Below are 19697 nucleotides of genomic sequence, written 5' to 3' on the forward strand. Positions count from 1 at the left end.
ATGTCTTTATTCACTACTTCTACTATGGTCATTTTAGGCATGTCTTTGGTTCTTTTAGTTCTCCACTCTGAATCGGATCACTCTTCCTTCCTAGTCATTCTCAGGCCTTCGATGGTAGCCCGATTACAAATCAATAATAAAAAAGCTGATAAAAAACTAGACCAGACTGGATCAAACTAAAAACTTCCTTAATAGTTTGGTTTCAGGTTGGATCCAATAACAGACTGAAATCAATTCAACCAGACCAATGCTGACCCGAACCGATCGATTGGCACCCTTAAACAAGATCGCTATCATAACACATCTTGACCACACAAGGGCTGTCAATAGCTGGGCTATATATACTCTTGCTACAAAGCTGTCCAGCCCTAATAGTATCATTTGGACCAGTGAGTGAGACTGGAAAGAACATATCTTATCTAATAAACACGTGTCATAATTTGGCATTAGGGACCATGCATTATATCCCAATACCAAGGGACGGAGGGCCAGCTTGCACTAACTCTGAAAAACTGAGCAACAGGGTGTGGGCTACTTTCACATCATATTAACACATCTATGGTATGAAATGTCACAGCATGGAAAACGTGTTTAGGTATCTCATCTCCTTATGGCATTAAAAAGAGGATGGACCAACTTTTATCACTAAATTTGAAAACTGCTGATGAAGGGCCTTAATTAGATTTCAATCCAGATTGAGTATTGCCAGTGAATGGTATCTATGAATAAATAGAAGTATAAATAGAAATAACATGGCTATTAGCAGAGCAAAAGATATATAGTCAATACGACTGAAGGATCCACTTATGGCAATGCCATCGGTAGAGAACCTCTAACAAAATAAGCTTAAAAGAAAACTAGTAAAGATAATATATAATTAAGAGATGGCTCAATATCCTATTGACAAAAGTAGGATGAGTATCCTAAACGAAAGAAAGATTGCAAAGAAGCACCTTTCTTCGCTAACAAGTCTGCCATAGAGTTCTCCTCCCGGTACAGTGAACGGGGTGTGACAGATATGGTTCAACTTCGCTATAGAATTTGACATGTGATGTAGTAGGTTGACCATACATCAGTTGGGGGAACATCACTTCAGCTGTGTCGGGTTTTGAAAACCCAGGCTTACCTAGGTTACCCAAGGCTCAGTGCAGATCTGGCTTACTCCAAGGTCAGGTTGGAATATCTCAGCCAGGCCTTGTTGGGCTCAGGGTGGGCCCGCTTGGTCCTATTTTTTTTCATTTTTATGTTATATTTTACATAGAATAGGAAAAAGTATGTTTGAACCTTAAATTCATGGTTTATAGTAAATGTAAATTCTTATATATGACTTATGACTTTTGGCTATGTTTGGTTGTAAAGAAAATTAAAGGGAAGGGAAATGAAATTTTCAAACTTAAAAAAGAATTTTTTGTAATCACTACCCTATCTAGCTATATCACTAACTTCAAATTATTCCATATTTGGTTATTAAAATTCACTTCACTTTGCATCCAAAACCCTTTGCTATAAAATGTAAAATAAAAATTACATAAAACATGTATAATCAAAAATGGGAGGGGGAATGAGTTTTCATTGGATACTCTGGATGAAGTCTTTCAGAGTCTCGAAAGTAGGGGCACCGAACACTCCTACTTTTAGTCTTTTCGCCAAAAAAGAGATCGGGAAGACCTTTGACTTTTTCTGGGGACTTCTCCATCGAAGATATAGAAAGTCATTCCTTCTTTTTTCGGTATGCCGCTCCGCAAGCAAGGAGTGCCACGCACTAGCGGAGTGAAAACAAAGCAAGGGTGGTCGTAGATCAGCTTGACCACAGGGTGGTCCTAGATTAGGCAATCAAACTACTACGTGTTAGCGCCTAGCAAACAACCAAGCAACGGATGAGCACGATGCACGAGATGTCAGTATAGGAGTGTGCTAGCGCAACGTTTTCTTGCTGTGGCACACTAGCGTTCTCATGGAGTTGATTCTTTGGTAAGCATGCAAAATCCTTTGATTGCGTATTGAATATACATCCATGTCTTTCTTGTTCACTAGTTAAGGCCAAATTTATGTCAAAGACCAGAAGCTACAGGCAAATTCTCATTGGATCTTGGTTGTTCTTAACAGCGATTGCTATCCATTTAAGTCTTCAGGTACACCACAAGATTTTCAACAATGTGAAAATTCTCATATTACATATGTACATGTTCCTATGGCTTGGATGAGTATACTTGTATATATCGCGATGGCTATAAACAGTTTTATGTTCCTATTAACAAAACATCCATTTTTTCTTCATTCTTCCAGAACGGGTACAGAAATGGGTGCTTTTTCTACGTTGTTTACCTTATTACATAAATTTCTTTTCTAAATTTGAAAATTTCACTTCCCTTAAAACCAAAACATAGCCTTTTATCTTGTATGCATCTATACATATATACATGTATACATATCTCCAACCCACAGTCTCAGCCCATGTCTGGCCCAAACCCTACCCAACCATACATTTTGCCTTTCTCAGAAACAAACATTAATAAGAGGTTGCCATATACAATTCTTAACATCTACAACTCTTTAAATTTTTTGAATTGTTCAACCTTCAAGAAAAGCATTTTCTTTCAGGTAACAACAGTATGTGCTTAGGAACTTCCCAGGAGTGGAAGCCCTTCATTTTCTAAAACTCATGTTTCTGGCTTGGGGTCCATTGATCTCAACCCAAGCGGTGATAAATACTTCAGCAGGATCAACTCTGGGCATTTTACACAGCAAATGTAAAAACCTAGATTGCTTGACCAATTTATGAGGATCATTTTCAATGAACATTCCAAACAACTCAATTATAATTATGAAGCTTATCTTAATATATGCATGTTAAATACAAAACACAAAAGAAGAAAAAAAAAAAAAATCATATATGTTGGTGAAAATGGCCAAGGCTCCTCCAAGGGATAAGGGTAGGAATTTCAAGTGCACCAATCAGAGCAGAAACAAGAGGAAGGAATGCGGCCAGTTTTGCGTATGTACTCTACTTGCTGCTCAGTTTTTGCCGCTTGTCGGTTTCTCTTTGCTTCGGCCGCTGCTCGCTTTTCTTCTGCTTTGTGCCTTGCCGCTGCAAGCTTGTTCATCAACTTATCTTGTGCTCGGCCCCTCATCCTTTCCACCTCAACCTGAAAAATCATTAACACTAGTGTGTTACTGTGAAATGATGCATAATTTCTGAAACTATAGATTTAAAGTTTACTTCCCTCCCCCTGTGGTCCCGAATCAGGGCTCCAAGTATGTTTTTGTTGAGTAGCACAGTGCAATGAAAATATGTTAATCACATCCCGCAAAATGAATCAAACAGAAAATTAAAACAGTTTTTATTTCTTAACAATATAAACTTCATACTATAGAATCATTTATGACATGAGACTAAAGTCAAAAGAGAGCAAAGGAGACTGTTCATCTTATCTAGATAAGTAAAAGAACAGTGAAATTTTTCTGAACCAATGGAATGACTTCCGTCACTTGATCAAGGATCCTTCATGATTCGACGGTGACGAGGAAGAGGATTGCATATTTTGCCCGAACTATGTGACTCATGGTTTTAAGTATCTTCGATACCGATACGATACCCTCCGATACGTATCTTAAATTTAGTCAACCGATACGATACACATCGATATGATACATGAAATTTTTAAAATCCTTTCGTATCAATATATATCCTACAATACATACCGATATGCATCAATGCACTATTAATACACATCGATACGATACGATATGCCTCGATACGACTATGAAAATTATAAAATTGAGGTAAAATGTATGTTTCGGTATGTATTGGTACGTATCGGTATATATTGAGACGTATCGGTGAGTATCGATATATATCGGTACGTATCGGTGAGTATCGGTATATATCGATACAGTGCGCTATGGTCATATAATGGCCAAGATGGGTAATTTTTCAGAAAAACATGATTTTTTGAAGGGTTTTTGTTCCAAAGTTGCTGTCAGCCATATTTCTCTCTAACTAAAGTGGAAATCAAGGTTGGGTACAAGGATTTTATATTTATGGGACAACTACAAACCTTGAGTTCTTAGTACGATACCCTCAATTTATTGTTTACGCATAATACATGTTATCAATAGTTTTTTTTAACAAACTCTTTATGCAAAAGTGTTTAAAAAAATGTTTCCTATCCATTTATGTGTGTATCTTTAGCGTATCTTAGTGTATCTCCGATACGATACGATACTCTCCGATACGTATCTTAATTTTGGCCGACCGATACGGCGACCGATACCGATACTTTAATCCTTGATGTGACTTAAGATGTCCAGGCCACACGGCATCACCATCCAATCATATCTATATGTAATAGATTGAAGATATAATCTTTGGTTACTATAGAACATGTATATCAGCCATGATTTCCAAATGCATCATTCTATGGTTCCATTACATTTTTGCACCTAAATCCTTCATTGGAGGACATTGAAAAACCTTAGTTTTCTTTTACAAATATTGCAATCAAGTTTGAACCAACTTATTATGGTCAAACCTGCCCTTGTGTCTGGTTTTGTTGAACTAGACATATAAGGTAATTGGACTAATAAAAATAGACAACCTACTGCAACAGAAAGACAATTTTGATTTTAAGCCTTTTAACTGAAGCAGAAAGAGTAGATATATCTACCGACAATCAATTCAAGTTTCTAGATTATACTGTCAGAAGTCTATATTAGAAAGGAGAGCAATTATGCTCCACAAAATAATCCCACTTCTTAACCTTCCATGGTAGTTTATCCAATATCCCTGCCCCTTCACTCCCAATTGAAATAAACTATTCACAGTTCAGATGGTCCAATTCCCCATGCAATTAGAACTCTTTAGATTGTGCCAAGGCCTCAACCACGTTCAACAAGGAGAATAACACATCCTCATCTAATATTAATGATGATTTATTAATTTAATTAATCAACTTCTGCCGAAGTTAGATTGTGCCAAGGCCTCAAATCATTTTTGAAGTTCGCATTTACAATTGAGATTGATCATGTCCGTTCTAGATGATTTATAATTTTAAATAACTAGACTAAAACCTAATAAAAAAAAAAAAATTTCCGAATTGCACCAATTAAAACTCTGAGTACTTGTATGGTTCAGATCCATATGGTCTCTCAGATCTCAATTTCTCCAAGGGAAAGTGTTCAATTACAAGAAATATGGTTGTATTACTAACTTAGCCTCTCTGTGAAGTGTGGTTAAGGCTGCGTACACTATGATCCTCCCCAGACACCGCAGTGGTGGCAGCCTCATGCACTGTGAATGCTTTTTGTTTATGGTTATATTACTAACTTTTTTGCAGTCATATAGCCAAGCCACATCTATATCATAGAAGATCTTCATGAAATTAATGTTGACATCTTGATTATGAGAAAAAATGTATTATACCTGTACTCTACACAAATCACATGATATGTGACTTTGAGATGCTTTTGTTTTGCAGCTTTTGAATATCCCAATTCACAGTCCTGTTCTGGTTTCCTAATCTGGGACTCCCAACTGTGGTGGCACATGGTCAACTGTGAACAGTCATTTATTGAATCAAAAGTGGAGGTTTGAATCATTAAATGAAGGAGCTTAGTGGATAATCAAGTGTCAACTTCTAAAGCATTTTCATTGATGATCAAGAGAGCCTAATTGATAATTTTCCTTGGAAGTTAGGGAAGTATTCGTTTAATGATGATAAAGTTCTTGCGCTTCAATTGAAAAAATTAGTTTGAATAAGCTCGACTCTAACGAAAAGTTGGGTGCCTCTAAAAGGGCTTGAGTCATAGCTACAAGGACTTGAGTATTTTACATAAGGTGGTGGCCTCCCACAAGATGAAGAGCTTCATTTAGAGATTATGTTGAAGATAAGGGTAAAGGAAAGATCTTGTGAAGATACAACTGAGCTTAAAGGATGTTGTTCCAGACTTGAAGAAAGAAGTCAGATGCTGCAAGAGGTGGTGGGCTTGGAGCAAGTTTATGGATGTACTTGGAATACATGGAGGAAATCTTTGGTCGAGGACTTGGGTACACAATCCAATGGACAGTGATTGTGTGAAATCCTTGCCTGTTGGCTAGGGTGCACAACTCGATGGGCTGAGGTTGTGTTGATGAAATCCTTGGCTGCTGGCCTGGGTACACAATCCGAAGGACTGTGATTGTATGAATGAAATCCTTGGACATGGAGGTTTGGGTCCCAATTCGATGGACTGTGATTGATTGGTATAAAAGCTCGTTTCTTGCTTGGGAAAAGAATCAACTAGTGGAGAAAATCCATGGTCAAGTTGAATGTGGGAGCAGATGTAGGATCAAGAAGGATCTGAACAATGATAAATTGATTGTCATTTAGTGGCTCTCTCACCTCATTCTTGTGTAAGTTACTCTACTTCCTCTTCTTAGTCCATTTATTTGCTTTACTTACATTTAAATGCTTACCTTAGTTGCAATCCAACAATTGCAACAGTTCCTTTATGCATTTAAGTGTTAACTCTTGCTTGCAAGTATCTATGGTAAAGTGGTAGCAATAATATCTGAAAGATATCCAATCCACATCTAGAAGAGGTGTTAGTACTTTGATTTTCCTTGCTACTTGAGTTTGATCAGTCAAGGTCATGGTTTAAAGTATCTCCGATACCGATACGTATCTTAAATTTAGCCGACCGATACGATACACACTGATACTATACATGGAATTTTTAAAATCCTTTCGTATCGATATATATCCTATGATACATACCGATATACATCAATACACCACCGATACACATCGATACGATATGATATGCACCGATACGACTCTATGGAATATATAAAATTGAGGTCAAATGTACGTTTCGGCATGTATTGGTACGTATCGATATGTATCGATCAGTACGTATCGGTGAGTATCGGTATGTACTGATACAGTACACTACGGTCATATAATGGCCAAGATGGGTAATTTTTGAGGGGTTTTTGTTCCAAAGCTGTTGCCAACCATATTTCTCTCTAACTAAAGTGGAAATCAAGGTTGGGAACAAGGATTTTACATTTATGAGACAACTATAAACCTTGAATTCTTAGTGCGATACCCTCAATTTAGTGTTTATGCATAATACATGTTATCAATAGCTTTTTTTAACAAAGTTTTTATGCAAAAATGTTTCCTATCCATTTATGTGTGTATCTTTAGCGTATCTTAGTGTATCTCCGATACGATACGATACGATACCCTCCGCTGCGTATTTTAATTTTGGTTGACCGATACGGAGACAGATACCGATACTTTAATCCTTGGTTAAGGTACTGTTACTTGAGTTTGATCAGTCAAGATACTGTTCATAAATTTAATGTTGATCATTGAACAAGTGATCACTCAAAGTTGTGAGATTATTTCAATGTAAAAGAAAAGTCTTACACCCAATTCACCCCTCCTCTAGAGTGATGCCATTCGATCCAACATCCTACCACATTGGCTCATTTAGACCCACATGTCTTGCTTTCTCATCCTCAGTCTTCTTCCACATTGGCTCATTTAGACCCACATGTCTTGCTTCCTCATCCTCAGTCTTTGGGTCACTGGGTCATTGGGTGTGTCCTCACACATGATTGGTAAGCCAAATCTATTCTCCTCTTTTCAATTGTCTAATTTCCCATCCTAAGTTGCTCTTACAAATGGATCCGTTACTAATGTTCCCTGGGCCATTGACTTAGGTGTGTCCTCACACATTCCTTTGTCTTCATCTCTTTTATTGTCTACCATACTTTATGTTCCTAAATTACCCATAAATCTTTTATTTGTTAGTCAGTTTACAAAATATCTTAGCTATTCCGTCACCTTTTGCACTTCCCATTGTGTTTTTTCAAGATCTAAGACAAAGATGACGATTGATGGAGGGCACAAGAGGGATAGCCTATACTATGATGTTGCTTCCTCATCTATTGTGGCATTTGTTACCTTTGTGCTTCTTCTCTAAATTGGAACCACCAACTGGATCATCTTACTCTCTCCAAGCTACGGCATGTGGTCCCTAGTTACAAGTTTATCTTCCATATAGAATGTGAATCTTGTGAGCTTGGCAAACATCTTCGTATTTCTTTCCCATCTTGTAGTGTGTATAGGAGTCATTTTTTATTTGTTTCAATACATTATGATATTTGGGGTCCTTATAGGATTAAGACTCTTTTTTTTTTTTAGAACCATTGTTGACGATCATTCTCACATGACATCCTAAGTTGCTCTTACAAATGGATCCCTTACTAATGTTCCCTAGGTCATTGACTCAGGTGTGCCCTCACACATTCCTCTGTTAAGGATGCTAGAGGTTGTTAACTAGCCCAGTAATCTCTCCTTAGGCGATGCGGGACTAAAGTTTGCACACCCTCATCAATCTCCCAAACCCCCTGGTACTTGCCGTATTCTTGGTGGGGTACTTCACCGATCTCCCAGGCGGGTCTGTACTTGCCGTATTCTTGGGTGTCACAACCTCCCCCCCTTTCGGCACAATGTCCCCACTGTGGCTCCACACGCTGTTGGGGTCTACTCTGATACCATTTGTAACGCCCTGACCCCATTAACCTTGCACAATATTGTCCTCTTTGGCCCATGGGCCTTAAGGCTTTAAAACGCACTGTGCCATGTTAAGGAGGCTAGAGGTTATTAACTAGCCTAGTAATCTCTCCTTAGGCGATGCGGGACTAAAGTTTGCACACCCTCACCGATCTCCCAAACCCCTTGGTACTTTCCGTATTCATGGTGGGGACACCTCACCGATCTCCCAGGCAGGTCTGGTATTTGCCATATTCTTGGGTGTCATATCATCTCTTTCATTGTTTACCGTACTTTATGTTCCTAAATTACCCATCAATCTTTTATTTGTTAGTCAGTTTACAAAATATCTAAGCTATTCCATCACCTTTTTCACTTCCCATTGTGTTTTTTCAAGATCTCAAGACAAAGATGACGATTGATGGAGGGCACAAGAGGGATAACCTATACTATGATGTTGCTTCCTCAAGACCTCATCAATTTTAGCATTTGTTACCTTAGTTTGTGCTTCTTCTCTACATTGGAACCACCAATTGGATCATCTCTCTCTCCAAGCTACGGCATATGGTCCCTAGTTACAAGTCTATCTTCCATGTAGAACGTGAATCTTGTGAGCTTGGCAAAACATCTTCGTACTTTCTTCCCATCTTGTAGTGTGTATAGGAGTTACTCTTTATTTGTTTCAATACATTATGATATTTGGGGTCCTTATAGGATTAAGACTTTTTTTTTAAGAACCTTTGTTAACGATTACTCTCGCATGACATCATAAGTTGCTCTTACAAATGGATCCCTCACTAATGTTCCATGGGTCATCGACTCAGGTGTGTCCTCACACAATCCTCTGTCTTCATCTCTTTTATTGTCTACCGTACTTTATGTTCCTAAATTACCCATCAATCTTTTATTTGTTAGTCAGATTACAAAATATCTTAGCTATTCCGTCACCTTTTGCACTTCTCATTGTGTTTTTTCAAGATCTCAAGACAAAGATGACGATTAATGGAGGGCACAAGAGGGATGGCCTATACTATGATGTTGCTTCCTCATCTATTGTGGCGTTTGTTACCTTTGTTTGTGCTTCTTCTCTACATTGGAACCACCAACTGGATCATCTTTCTCTCTCCAAGCTACGGCATATGGTCCCTAATCACAAGTCTATCTTCTATATAGAATGTGAATCTTGTGAGCTTGGCAAACATCTTCGTACTTTCTTCCCATCTTGTAGTGTATAGGATTAAGACTTTTTTTTTGTTACCTTTGTTGACGATCACTCTCGCATGACATGGTGATATCTTTTAAAGAATCTTTTTGAGTTTGTCTATTTTAAAACAATCTTATAATGATATTAAAGTTCAGTTTGGGGTTTGTTTGAAACTTTTTGCATACTAATAATCCTTTTGAGATTGCTTGGCTTGAACATTTCTTCTTTTTGTTCTGATAATGAAAAGGAAAACCCGACACTTGTTAGAAATTGCCAGATCCTTAATGTTTTATACAAGTGTCCCCAAACTTTATTGGGGAGATGCTATTTTGACAAGTTGTTATTTGATCAATCAGATGTCTTCTTTGTTTAGTAATAAATCACCTTGCTCTGTTATTTTCCCTAACCCTTTATTTGTTCTACCACCACAAATTTCGGTATGCAAAGTTCTGTTCATAATCTTTGTCTTGGCACTGATAAACTATCTCCTCGTGCTATAAAGTGTGTCTTTCTTGGGTACTCTTGCACCAAAAAAGGCTACGGTGGTTACGATCTTGTTACCTGTAAGTAGTTTGTTAGTGCTGATGTTATATTTTTTTAGACTACTACCTAGATTGGCATTGTTGTTTCTAACTTAGGTCATGTTTCTCCTACTCTTCCATCTATCCCTCAAGTTATTCCTCTAACCTCAAACCTACAGGGGCACCATTATAAGTAGACTAGCATCGTCCCAAGCAGTCACTGCCAGTTGATGTCATTCCTCACCTCTCTCAATCCGAGTCTTTGCCTAAAGGTTCTTCTTCTTCTGATAACTTGCTTATTGCTCTTTGGGAGGTACTCATTCCTATACTTAGAACTCTTTAGCTGCTTTGTTAGAATGTATGTAATAGGGGTACTTTAGGAACTGTCTTATGTTAAGTTGTCCTTATATGTATTTTCTTTTATTTCTCTTTCACCTCCCTTAGGGAGGTCTATGTAATATTCCTAACACTTGTTTGAACTTAATATATTTGGGAAAGAGCAAGAAGCCTTCCCAACGCTTTGCTCTCATTTCACCTTTTTCCTTCTCTCAACTTCTCTCCTTCTTCCCTCATCTCTAACCCTAGTCCTCCTTATTTCTAACTCTTATCTGATTTCTAATTATATTTCTATTTCCCATCATCTTATTTTTCTTCGTATATTTGCCTCTCATTGAACTCTCACTTTGTTCCTAGAAAGCACCAAGATGCTTTATCTTAGACTGGATGGAAGTCGGCCCTTGATGTGGAAATAAATGCCTTGCTTTCTTGCAAGAGTTGAACTTTGGTAAATCTATCTCCAGGCAAGGATCTTGTGTGGAGTCATTGGATGTATATCATTAAGTATAATCCACATAGTTTGGTTGAGCAACAGAAAGCTCGGTTGGTTGCTAAGGGCTATACTTGGACCTACGGAGTTATTATTTTGAAACCTCCTCTCCTCTTACTTGCATTGAGTTTGTGAGAGTTTTGATCTCTGGTTATATTAACCTTGATTGGCCTCTTTTTCAGTTAGACATCAAGAATGCCTCTCTATGGTGATTTGAGTGAGGAGGTCTATATGGAGCAACCTCTTGGGTATGTTGCTCAAGGGGGAGAATGCTAAGAAATTTGTTGTAGAACAAGTCCATGATTGGGACTCCAAAGTTGATTCACAATTGGCCTATAATTTGGGGTTAACTTTCCAGCATGTTGGGTCCTATTTCACACTATCAAGCAGCCTATTTTGAGCAGCATCTCTAGGATATATCTCCAGATTTAAATGAATATTCAATGCTAGCTCTCTGTGTTTTTTTTTTTTTGGGGGGGGGGGACTTTTGGGTATATATTACAATGCAGATGTGAACTTCTAAGACCTCTTGTACAGCTTGTGTTGAGAATAATCAGGGGAGAAGTAAGTTTGGAAAATACAACTTGTGTGGAGAGGGTTTTCCTAGATTTTCTAGATCTGGCGAGGCCAATTAGTTGGGAGATAAGTCAAAACCAGGACGCTCTCTTGCGTGGAGATTACTTGAGAGGTATTATAAGGGTTCAAGGCCAGCTAGCGATAGAAGAGTTTGTGTGCAGCTGAGATCCTTCTTTCCTAGTACGTAGTTGGTATTTTTATTAGTTAAGAGTTTCTATTTTTTCTTTCTTTCTATTTCTTTCTAATAAAGTAGACTTGGCCAACAAGAAGCCCATGCATGGACTGGGTTTCCTATTTCGTAATTTGTTTTTCTAGTTATTAATACAACAAGAGGGGTAGATCCCCAATAGATTTGGGTTAAGAAAAGAGCAGTTTATTGCAAACTATGGCTGTGTGATGCAGTGAGGTGAGAGACCTATGAGAGGGTAAGAAGCTCAACCCATTACCCCCCTTCTTTTCTTGCAAAAGAGTCTCCTTTCTCTCCCTTTATTTCTATTATTTTCTGACCCATAATAGCCCTGCCCGAGAGCTGTTAGAAGGCTAAATACAAGCCCTCATTATCCACTACTGCTACTGTGATCTGAGATTTCTTTTCAAAGGCCTATGGCAGCACTTTTCTGGAGAATTCTGGGCAGCATTCAAGTCCACAGATCTGTTATCCGATAAGGCCATTCAGGCTCATCTTTGGCGAGTCTATTGGCTCCACTAGGAGTGCCCCTCGACCAAGGAAGAAAGGCCATCTGACACCTGGGTATCGAGATCTCAGAAATCTCCCAATTACCTAAATCAAAATTAGAATTATTTTCAGTTCTAGCCATACCACCTTATATTCGATGGTAATATCTCCCTTTACTGTTCCGTATTTTTGTGGTTCTTGGTCATAATTATTTTCTCAGTTTTGAAAAATCTGTCCTTGGCCAATTGGTTGTTATTGGCTTCTACTGCTATGTCCTTCTAGGCAGAGTTTAGGTCAGTGTTAGTAGTTCAAATTGTGATCTTAATAGGGCTGTTTACTATTGTTTGGGGTTGTTTTCCTATACTGACATTTGTACCTATTGGGGTTGTGCAGTTTTCTATTTAGCCTTACATGAGCTGAACAAATATGGGTTGGAATTGTCCCCAAGAGCATGATTTGATAACTTCAGTAGAGTTGTTGATGGCTGTAGCTTTTCTCAATGTTTATGTGACCGCAAAACTAAAGCACTTTAGCTTTTGCACTTGACTTTTCAAACCAAGCTAAGCTAATAAGCAAGCAAGGTAAAGCAAACAAAGCAAGAGAGCTGATCTACGAGCACTCTCTCCTGGTGGTTGAGTTAATCGTAGAGCACCCTTGATCTGGGAAGGAAGGGAATTCTTTCTTTTCAAAAGAGGGATGGCGGTGGGTATAGAACCAGAATAGGAGCAGAAGAAGGGCTGAGATTGAAATGCCACAAGGGCTAGAATGGATTCTGAAAGAAAGTACCGCGATCTAAGCGCTAGGTGTGGAAATCCCACCCCTAGCTCTCAGTACAAAGTCTTTGATCACTACTGCTTTCTCTAATGCAAGCTCTCGATTGATTGAGTCTAGTAAAAAAACAAACAAGACTTTGGTGGCTCTTGGAATCCAAAGGGTCAATAAATGTGCCATAGCCCCTTTGAAGGCGTAGTGTAGACTACTTTCATTCCACTTTCATATTTCTACATAGTCCCTATGCGGGTACAGTAACGTTATTGAGCTGGTTGTTTGTGTTGATGATATTATTATTTTAGGTAATGACTTGTTTGGAATTAAACATGTTAAATCTTACTTAAAGTAGCAATTCCAGATGAAAGGTTTGGGCACTCTAAAATATTTCCTTGGCATTGAGGTTTTTTGAGGTAAAGAAGTGATTAGTTTGTCTCAGTCATAGTATGCTCTTGATCTTCTGAGTGAGACATGAATGTTTAGTTGTAACTTGTAAGCCAATTGATACTCCTATGGATGCTCATGTTAAACTTGGAGAGTTTGATGCCAAGGAATTTGTAGACAAACATCAGTATCGGAGGTTAGTCGACAAACTTATATATATCTTATTGTTACCCGTATATCCTTTGATGTTGGTGTGATTAGCTAGTTTATTGACCACCGTAATGAACACACCAATGGAATTAATTTTTCTGATGCTGATTGTGATGGTGCTGATGGTGATTGGAGGTCAACTACAAGATATTTTACCTTTGTTTGGAGCAATCTTGTTACAAGGAGGAGTAAAAAAGCAAACTTCATTAGTTGTTCTAGTGATGAAGCTGAGTACAGAGCAATGACTCCCACTGCAACTAAGTTGATATGGATTAGATCGTTTGTTCAGAAGATTGGTTTTCTGGTCAGCAAATCTATGGACATGTTTAGTAATAACCAGGCGGCTATTTACATTGCTCGTAATCTAGTATTTCATGAGATGACCAAGCATATCGAAGATGACTGTCGTTTTGTTTGAGATGCAGTAATGAAGAAATTGATTACAACTCCGTTTGTTAGCTCGAGTAATCAACCTGAAGACTTGTTTACCAAATCCTTGTTTTGAAATGTATTTCTCCAAGGGTGTTTCAAGCTTTGCATGGGTGCTATGTTCCAGCTTGAGGGGGAGTGTTAAGTGTGTCAATTCTATGGGTGTGTTAAGTGTATCGGTTCTCTTAAGGATATTATTGTAGCGTCTTTGTTATTTAAGTGTAAAGTCACTTATGTCCAGTCTTTAAGTCTTAAAGTCTTGTTATTAGTTGCAGACCCGGTGGTCCTATTGTAATTTGTTTCTTCTATTCAATATAAATACAATTTCCCAACCATGGTTTGAGAGTTATGCTCATTGCCTGGTCATAGAACTGCTCCATGGAAAAGGTTCCCCCGTCCTAAATTTTAAGGGGAAATATGAAAGACAGCCCAAGCTCCAAATTTCCTAGCTAATCATTTTGATTATTTAACTAATTTAGGACAACGGATCAATTATGATTCCCTTCTACACCATAATAACCTCAAACGGTTGGCATCCACAGTCAAATGGAACCAATTTTGGTTCACCAAAGTTTGAACAATGTACATTAAAAAAAAAAAAATAATAAATAAATTCCAAACACTGAGATGCAGCCCCTGCTCCAGATTTCCTTGCTATAGTTGTTTTGATTATTCCTTCTAGACCAAATAACATCAAATGTTAGGCACCTATAAATCATATGGTACCATTTATCTTCCTCCACCAAAATTTGAACATACAGGATTATAAAGAAGTTAAACTCATATTATTGGAGAAAGCATCATTGCCAGAGACCAAATTTAATTTCCAAGAAGAGAGTAAAAAATATGGTTGCTACAAAGTATACATAACTTGATAATTCTTTGTAAAGATTCTCAAGAGCAAAAGAATTGGAATATTATTCAGAAGCATAAAAGCAAACTAAAACCCATTATAGAAGCATCAATCGTCAACTGGCTAGCTAAGCTTAGAAGTTTTGACGCAACAATCAGTCAGATTGAAAGTCACCACACTACCAAGAGTATAAAAAATACCTCGATTTTCCTCATCTCAGCCTCTGTTTTGGCTTTTTGGTGATTTTCCCATGCTAATATTTTGATTTCTTCCCGTGTGTACCTGCAATGTTCACCATAACTTCCCATCTGAGAGACTGAAACCCCATACTTGGAGGCAGTAACTGAAAAGAAGGTATGCCCCTATTGGCAACAACACTTTTGAGTTTTGATTCACTGAGAGAAACTTGCCATGAACTGACAGTTCCAGCTATGTGAAGAATCAAACTGGAATTCTTGTAAGAAAACAAAAGCCGACTTTTTGCATTAAGTAATTTAACCTGGCCATATACTTGGCTTTCTCTGCTTCCTCCCAAGCAGCTGCCCGGGTCTCAATGACACTTTTGGCTTGTTGATCCACGGGTACGCTCTTAAATGAAGTAGATGCATCCTTGTCCTCCTCCTCCCTGCTTGCCCAAGTTGCAATATTTGTCTTACCAAGCTGAGTTCCAAGGGAAATTATCTCTCTCCTAGTTTTCATTTGTAGTTCCTTCTCAGACACCTCTTCTCTGTTAGGATCTAGATGGCAATCAGTTGTATCAACAGCTGATGAAGCAGGTCCAGCTCGGCCAGGAGTTGAGGGACGAGAAGAAGATGGGCTGCGCGTTGGTGTTGTTGCTCTCACAGGTGTTCCAGTCCTGGAAGGCTCTTGGCTAGCGATAGGAGTCATTTCTGTACCCATATCTCTCATAGACACAGACCTAACCGTAGAAGGAGGTGCAATAAATGTTGTGGCATTAAGGACAGATATGGATGAATCATGCTGGCTGAGGCTAACTGCACAAAATGGCATGCAAGCACAAGACCGTCAAGTTCAAAACTTTTACCATTATTTAGAATTGCAGGAACTGCAGATTTACTAAATTTTCCATACACAGTTATACTGACTACTTCAATGTAAACAAATTTTTGAATCAAACAAAAAATTTCCATTGTATGTTATCGGATCAGTTTCCAATATTTTTTTTTTTGGGTCGAAGGATCGGTATCCATTTGACTAGAATAGAAGTTTCAATGACATGATAGAATTTCTCTATTTCTTTCTTCTTTTAGGGACCATAATCCTCTGCAGTTGGTGCACACCTACTTTGAGGACTTGTGGGGACATAGGACAGAATCTTCCTTGGGGAGCATAGGACAGCAATACACAGGTTGAAAGTAAAATTTTGTTCCATGAAGAAGTTCAGGCAAGTACAAAGCCCTAAAAGTCTAAAACTGCAAGGGGATGGGCAGTGGCCTTTGTCTTAATGTGGCCTCGTGCCATCAGTACTTGGCATGAAAAAATCTGCACATCATGATAGGATTAGAACTGCCATACTCCACATAAAATTTAAGAGTAGTGATCTAAGAAAAATCATGATTAAAAATTATTAAATTGACTTGAATAGCTTATGATGAAACCATATAACCTTGCCAGATCGAAAAAGAAAAATGACTCTAAATAGTGGCTATTGCAAGGTTCTATCACCTTAGCTATGAACCTTGGGTTTGTAGCATCACCCAAATGGACAGACTCATACACAATACTTACATAGTTAATTAAAGAAATATTATATTCATTCTTTTTGCCTCATAAATCTAAATTTGTGTCAAATTGAGATAAGAAAAAATGGTCAACTCAAGAGGGTAGCGCAGTTGGTGAGCAACGAACTTGGTACAAGCCGTAAACTCAGACGTCCTAAGTTCGACTCCCACTAGGCACACTTGAGCCACTCACACGGAGGTGTTTAGTGCTCTTCACTGCTTTCAGTGAAAGTTGAATGGTTCTCATTCAACCCCGGTATGACCCGGTCCATGCGGTTGTGGGGTCAGTTTGGGCCCACGGGACTAGTTAGGCCGAAGGCCTGAATACCTGTCGTTAGCCAAAAAAAATAAAAGAAAAAAAAGTTTAGTATTTGGGGTAGAAGGGGGTGTAGAATTGAAGCTTAGGTAAATGTTCCTTGTCAGGTATTGTGAAACTTATCCATGCCCTATATGGTAAGGATAAGGGTAAAATCTTGTTTGACTAGATAGGGAAAGGGTGAAAAACCCTTGCATCCCTTAGAAGGTCTAGGTAAGGCCAATCCAACTGTACGATACCAATTGTCCTCCCTACCCTTCGAGCTTTCCTCTGCTTCTAACTCTAGCTTACTGATTAGTTACAAGGAACAATAACCACAGAGGTTGGCTGTCCTTCTCAAGCAAAACAGAATTACATGTAGAAAGTCTCCCCCCCAACACCTCCCCCCCCAAAAAAAAAAATTCTTTTTTTATTTCCTGAAAGAAGGAAAATGGTTCAAGTTTTCACAGACATCCATCAAAGTTTTTTTTTTTTTTGGTAAAGCATCCATTAAAGTTAAAACATAAACAAACACTTCAACATAATTTACACTATCCTCTTGCTTGATACATTCCTATTTCACTTTTTCCCCCCTTGGCTTTTTGATAAAGATAATCAACCACCTTGTCCATATTATTTTGCAGATTTGGGGCAAAATTGGTGTTACAAAATCTTGCTTTCTAGAGAAAAGACATCCAGAATTTATTAGAGAACAGCAGAAAAAATAAAATTGAGTTAATAGTGTATTCCTATATATTTAATACATATACATGCAATCAGGTAAGGACAGAAGAACCATGGACAACAATCAGAGGAAACATGATGCTGTAACACCTTAATCTGATAGTAGCACAATAATCAAATGTACCCTATCATAATTCATAAAGATAACACTACAAAAATAAAACCAGTACAGAATAATGAAACATGTGCATAATTAGTCCATTAATATCATTATGTGCCATGAGCAAAGTTAGGTCATTTTGATTGCAGTGATAGATTTTTCAGGAAATCTTTCCTGGAAATTAAGTAGCATTGAATTGAGCAGAAAATATAATATCTTCATACAAATTAAAAATAAATTAAAAATAAAAATAAAATTATATGAAGACCAAATGTGACTTAAAACTTGCTTACTTGCCGAATCTGACACACATTTCTCCATCATAAGCGCAGGCTTAGAATATGAATCTGCTACTGGAGATGTGTCTGGCATCCAACTGACAGACTTCTGTGCCCACACTTCCTTCTTAGATTCGCTCGGATCAATACATTTAGTATCTGCATCTTCGAAAGCCACTGATTTTTGGTCTGGAACTTCATGGACAACCTTTGTAGCTGCTTGCTTACTTCCATATCCGAGCAAACCAGTTTTCCGAGAACCAACCAACTGCACACTTGTCAATTGGGATTGTCCACTCTTAGGCCTGTTTGAAGTTGGGCTTGCAATCCATTTCTGTGCATCATCCCACTTTGAAGGAGCAGGTTTGGAGAATGGTGCCAAGTTCACTCTGTGAGAAGCTCTCTCAGCCTTCTGAAACTCAAAATTAGAGGATGACACACTCACACTCTCGTGCCCACTTTCATAGTCTAGACAACTATCATCTTGAGATCTAATTCTCCAATTTGCCAAAGAATGTTCCTTTAATCTACGATCACTAGCCATATCAGAAGTTAAAGAGTCTGCTGTGGTTGTTGAATTTGTGCATTCAGGAAGAACATCTACATCTCTGCAATTCTCTGAAGTACTATCCCCTAGAGAAAAAATTTACCGCAAATCCGTCAACCTAATACACTAAAAGAAATCGAAGAAAAGTGAACAAAAAAGGAATTGTTAGTCTTAACCCTAACTTCTTCTCCCTAAACCTAACAGAATAAAACAAGAATAGCAGAAGTTTCAAGTTCTAACCTCTGTTATCCATCTCAGTAACTTCAGATCTCAAAGAGCAAGTCGATTCCAGCTCTTCCTCTTCCTTTCTCTTCTTCTCAATCCCTAAAAGCATGCTCCTCAGCTTACCAGGGGAAAATCCTCCCCCCTACAGAGAAAAAACACAAATTTCAACAACAAAAAATAAGAAAAGGGTATCCACCTTTTCTCACCACAAAAAAAAAAACAAAAAAAAAAAATCTGTTCCCTGTTTCCCCAAGCTTGATTACACGAAATTCACACTATAAGAAATCACCTTGACAGTACAAGAAATCCACTAGTTATCTCTCAGATCTTGAACTAAATTCCTCTGCAAAGTCTATTACCGGGGTTACCCATCTCAGTTCCTCAAAATTAGTCTCTGGAAACGGCAATTTGAAGAGAAATCCAGACAGAGAACTGGGTTTGAAAGCTCAATTGCAGAGGCATTGAAAGAAGAGAAAGCAAAGTAATATCAGGCAAAGCTAGAGAGAGAGAGAGAGAGAGAGAGAAGAGACAAAAGTAGAACCTGCGGCTTCTCTATCCTTTCGTAATCCATCTGAGCTTCTTTCATCAATCATCAGGTAATTGTCGAATGGTTAAAGAGCTTCTGCTTCTGCTGCTACTGAGCAGTGCTCTCTAAACTGCTGCTCTTCGAGTCTGACTCTGAAGAAGCTGACATAAGAAAGATGGAATTTCTATTTATAGTTTCAAAGCTCTACTCATTTATGCACTGACAGAGAAATGCCATCACTGTTTCT

At 38.2% G+C, this 19697-nt stretch overlaps 1 protein-coding gene across 4 annotated transcripts; it reads right to left on the reverse strand.

Moving 5' to 3' along the window:
• Positions 1-2795: 2795 nt before the first annotated feature.
• LOC122079427 lies at positions 2796-19615 on the reverse strand. 4 transcript variants are annotated; one of them, XM_042645880.1, is made up of 6 exons: positions 19466-19615; positions 18940-19066; positions 18168-18785; positions 15493-15988; positions 15194-15275; positions 2796-3146 (listed from the first exon to the last, which is right to left on the reverse strand). In XM_042645880.1, the coding sequence occupies exons 1-6, from the start codon at positions 19508-19510 to the stop codon at positions 2943-2945; spliced, it is 1572 nt and encodes a 523-aa protein (XP_042501814.1). In that variant the 5' UTR covers positions 19511-19615; the 3' UTR covers positions 2796-2942. The 4 variants fall into 4 exon arrangements, with proteins under 4 accessions (XP_042501814.1, XP_042501817.1, XP_042501816.1 ...); XM_042645883.1 differs by having other exon boundaries at positions 18168-18825; XM_042645882.1 differs by lacking the exon at positions 19466-19615 and adding an exon at positions 19214-19437.
• Positions 19616-19697: the final 82 nt, after the last annotated feature.

The sequence above is a fragment of the Macadamia integrifolia genome, chromosome 5 (genome assembly GCF_013358625.1).
Source record: "Macadamia integrifolia cultivar HAES 741 chromosome 5, SCU_Mint_v3, whole genome shotgun sequence".
NCBI classification, from domain to species: domain Eukaryota; kingdom Viridiplantae; phylum Streptophyta; class Magnoliopsida; order Proteales; family Proteaceae; genus Macadamia; species Macadamia integrifolia.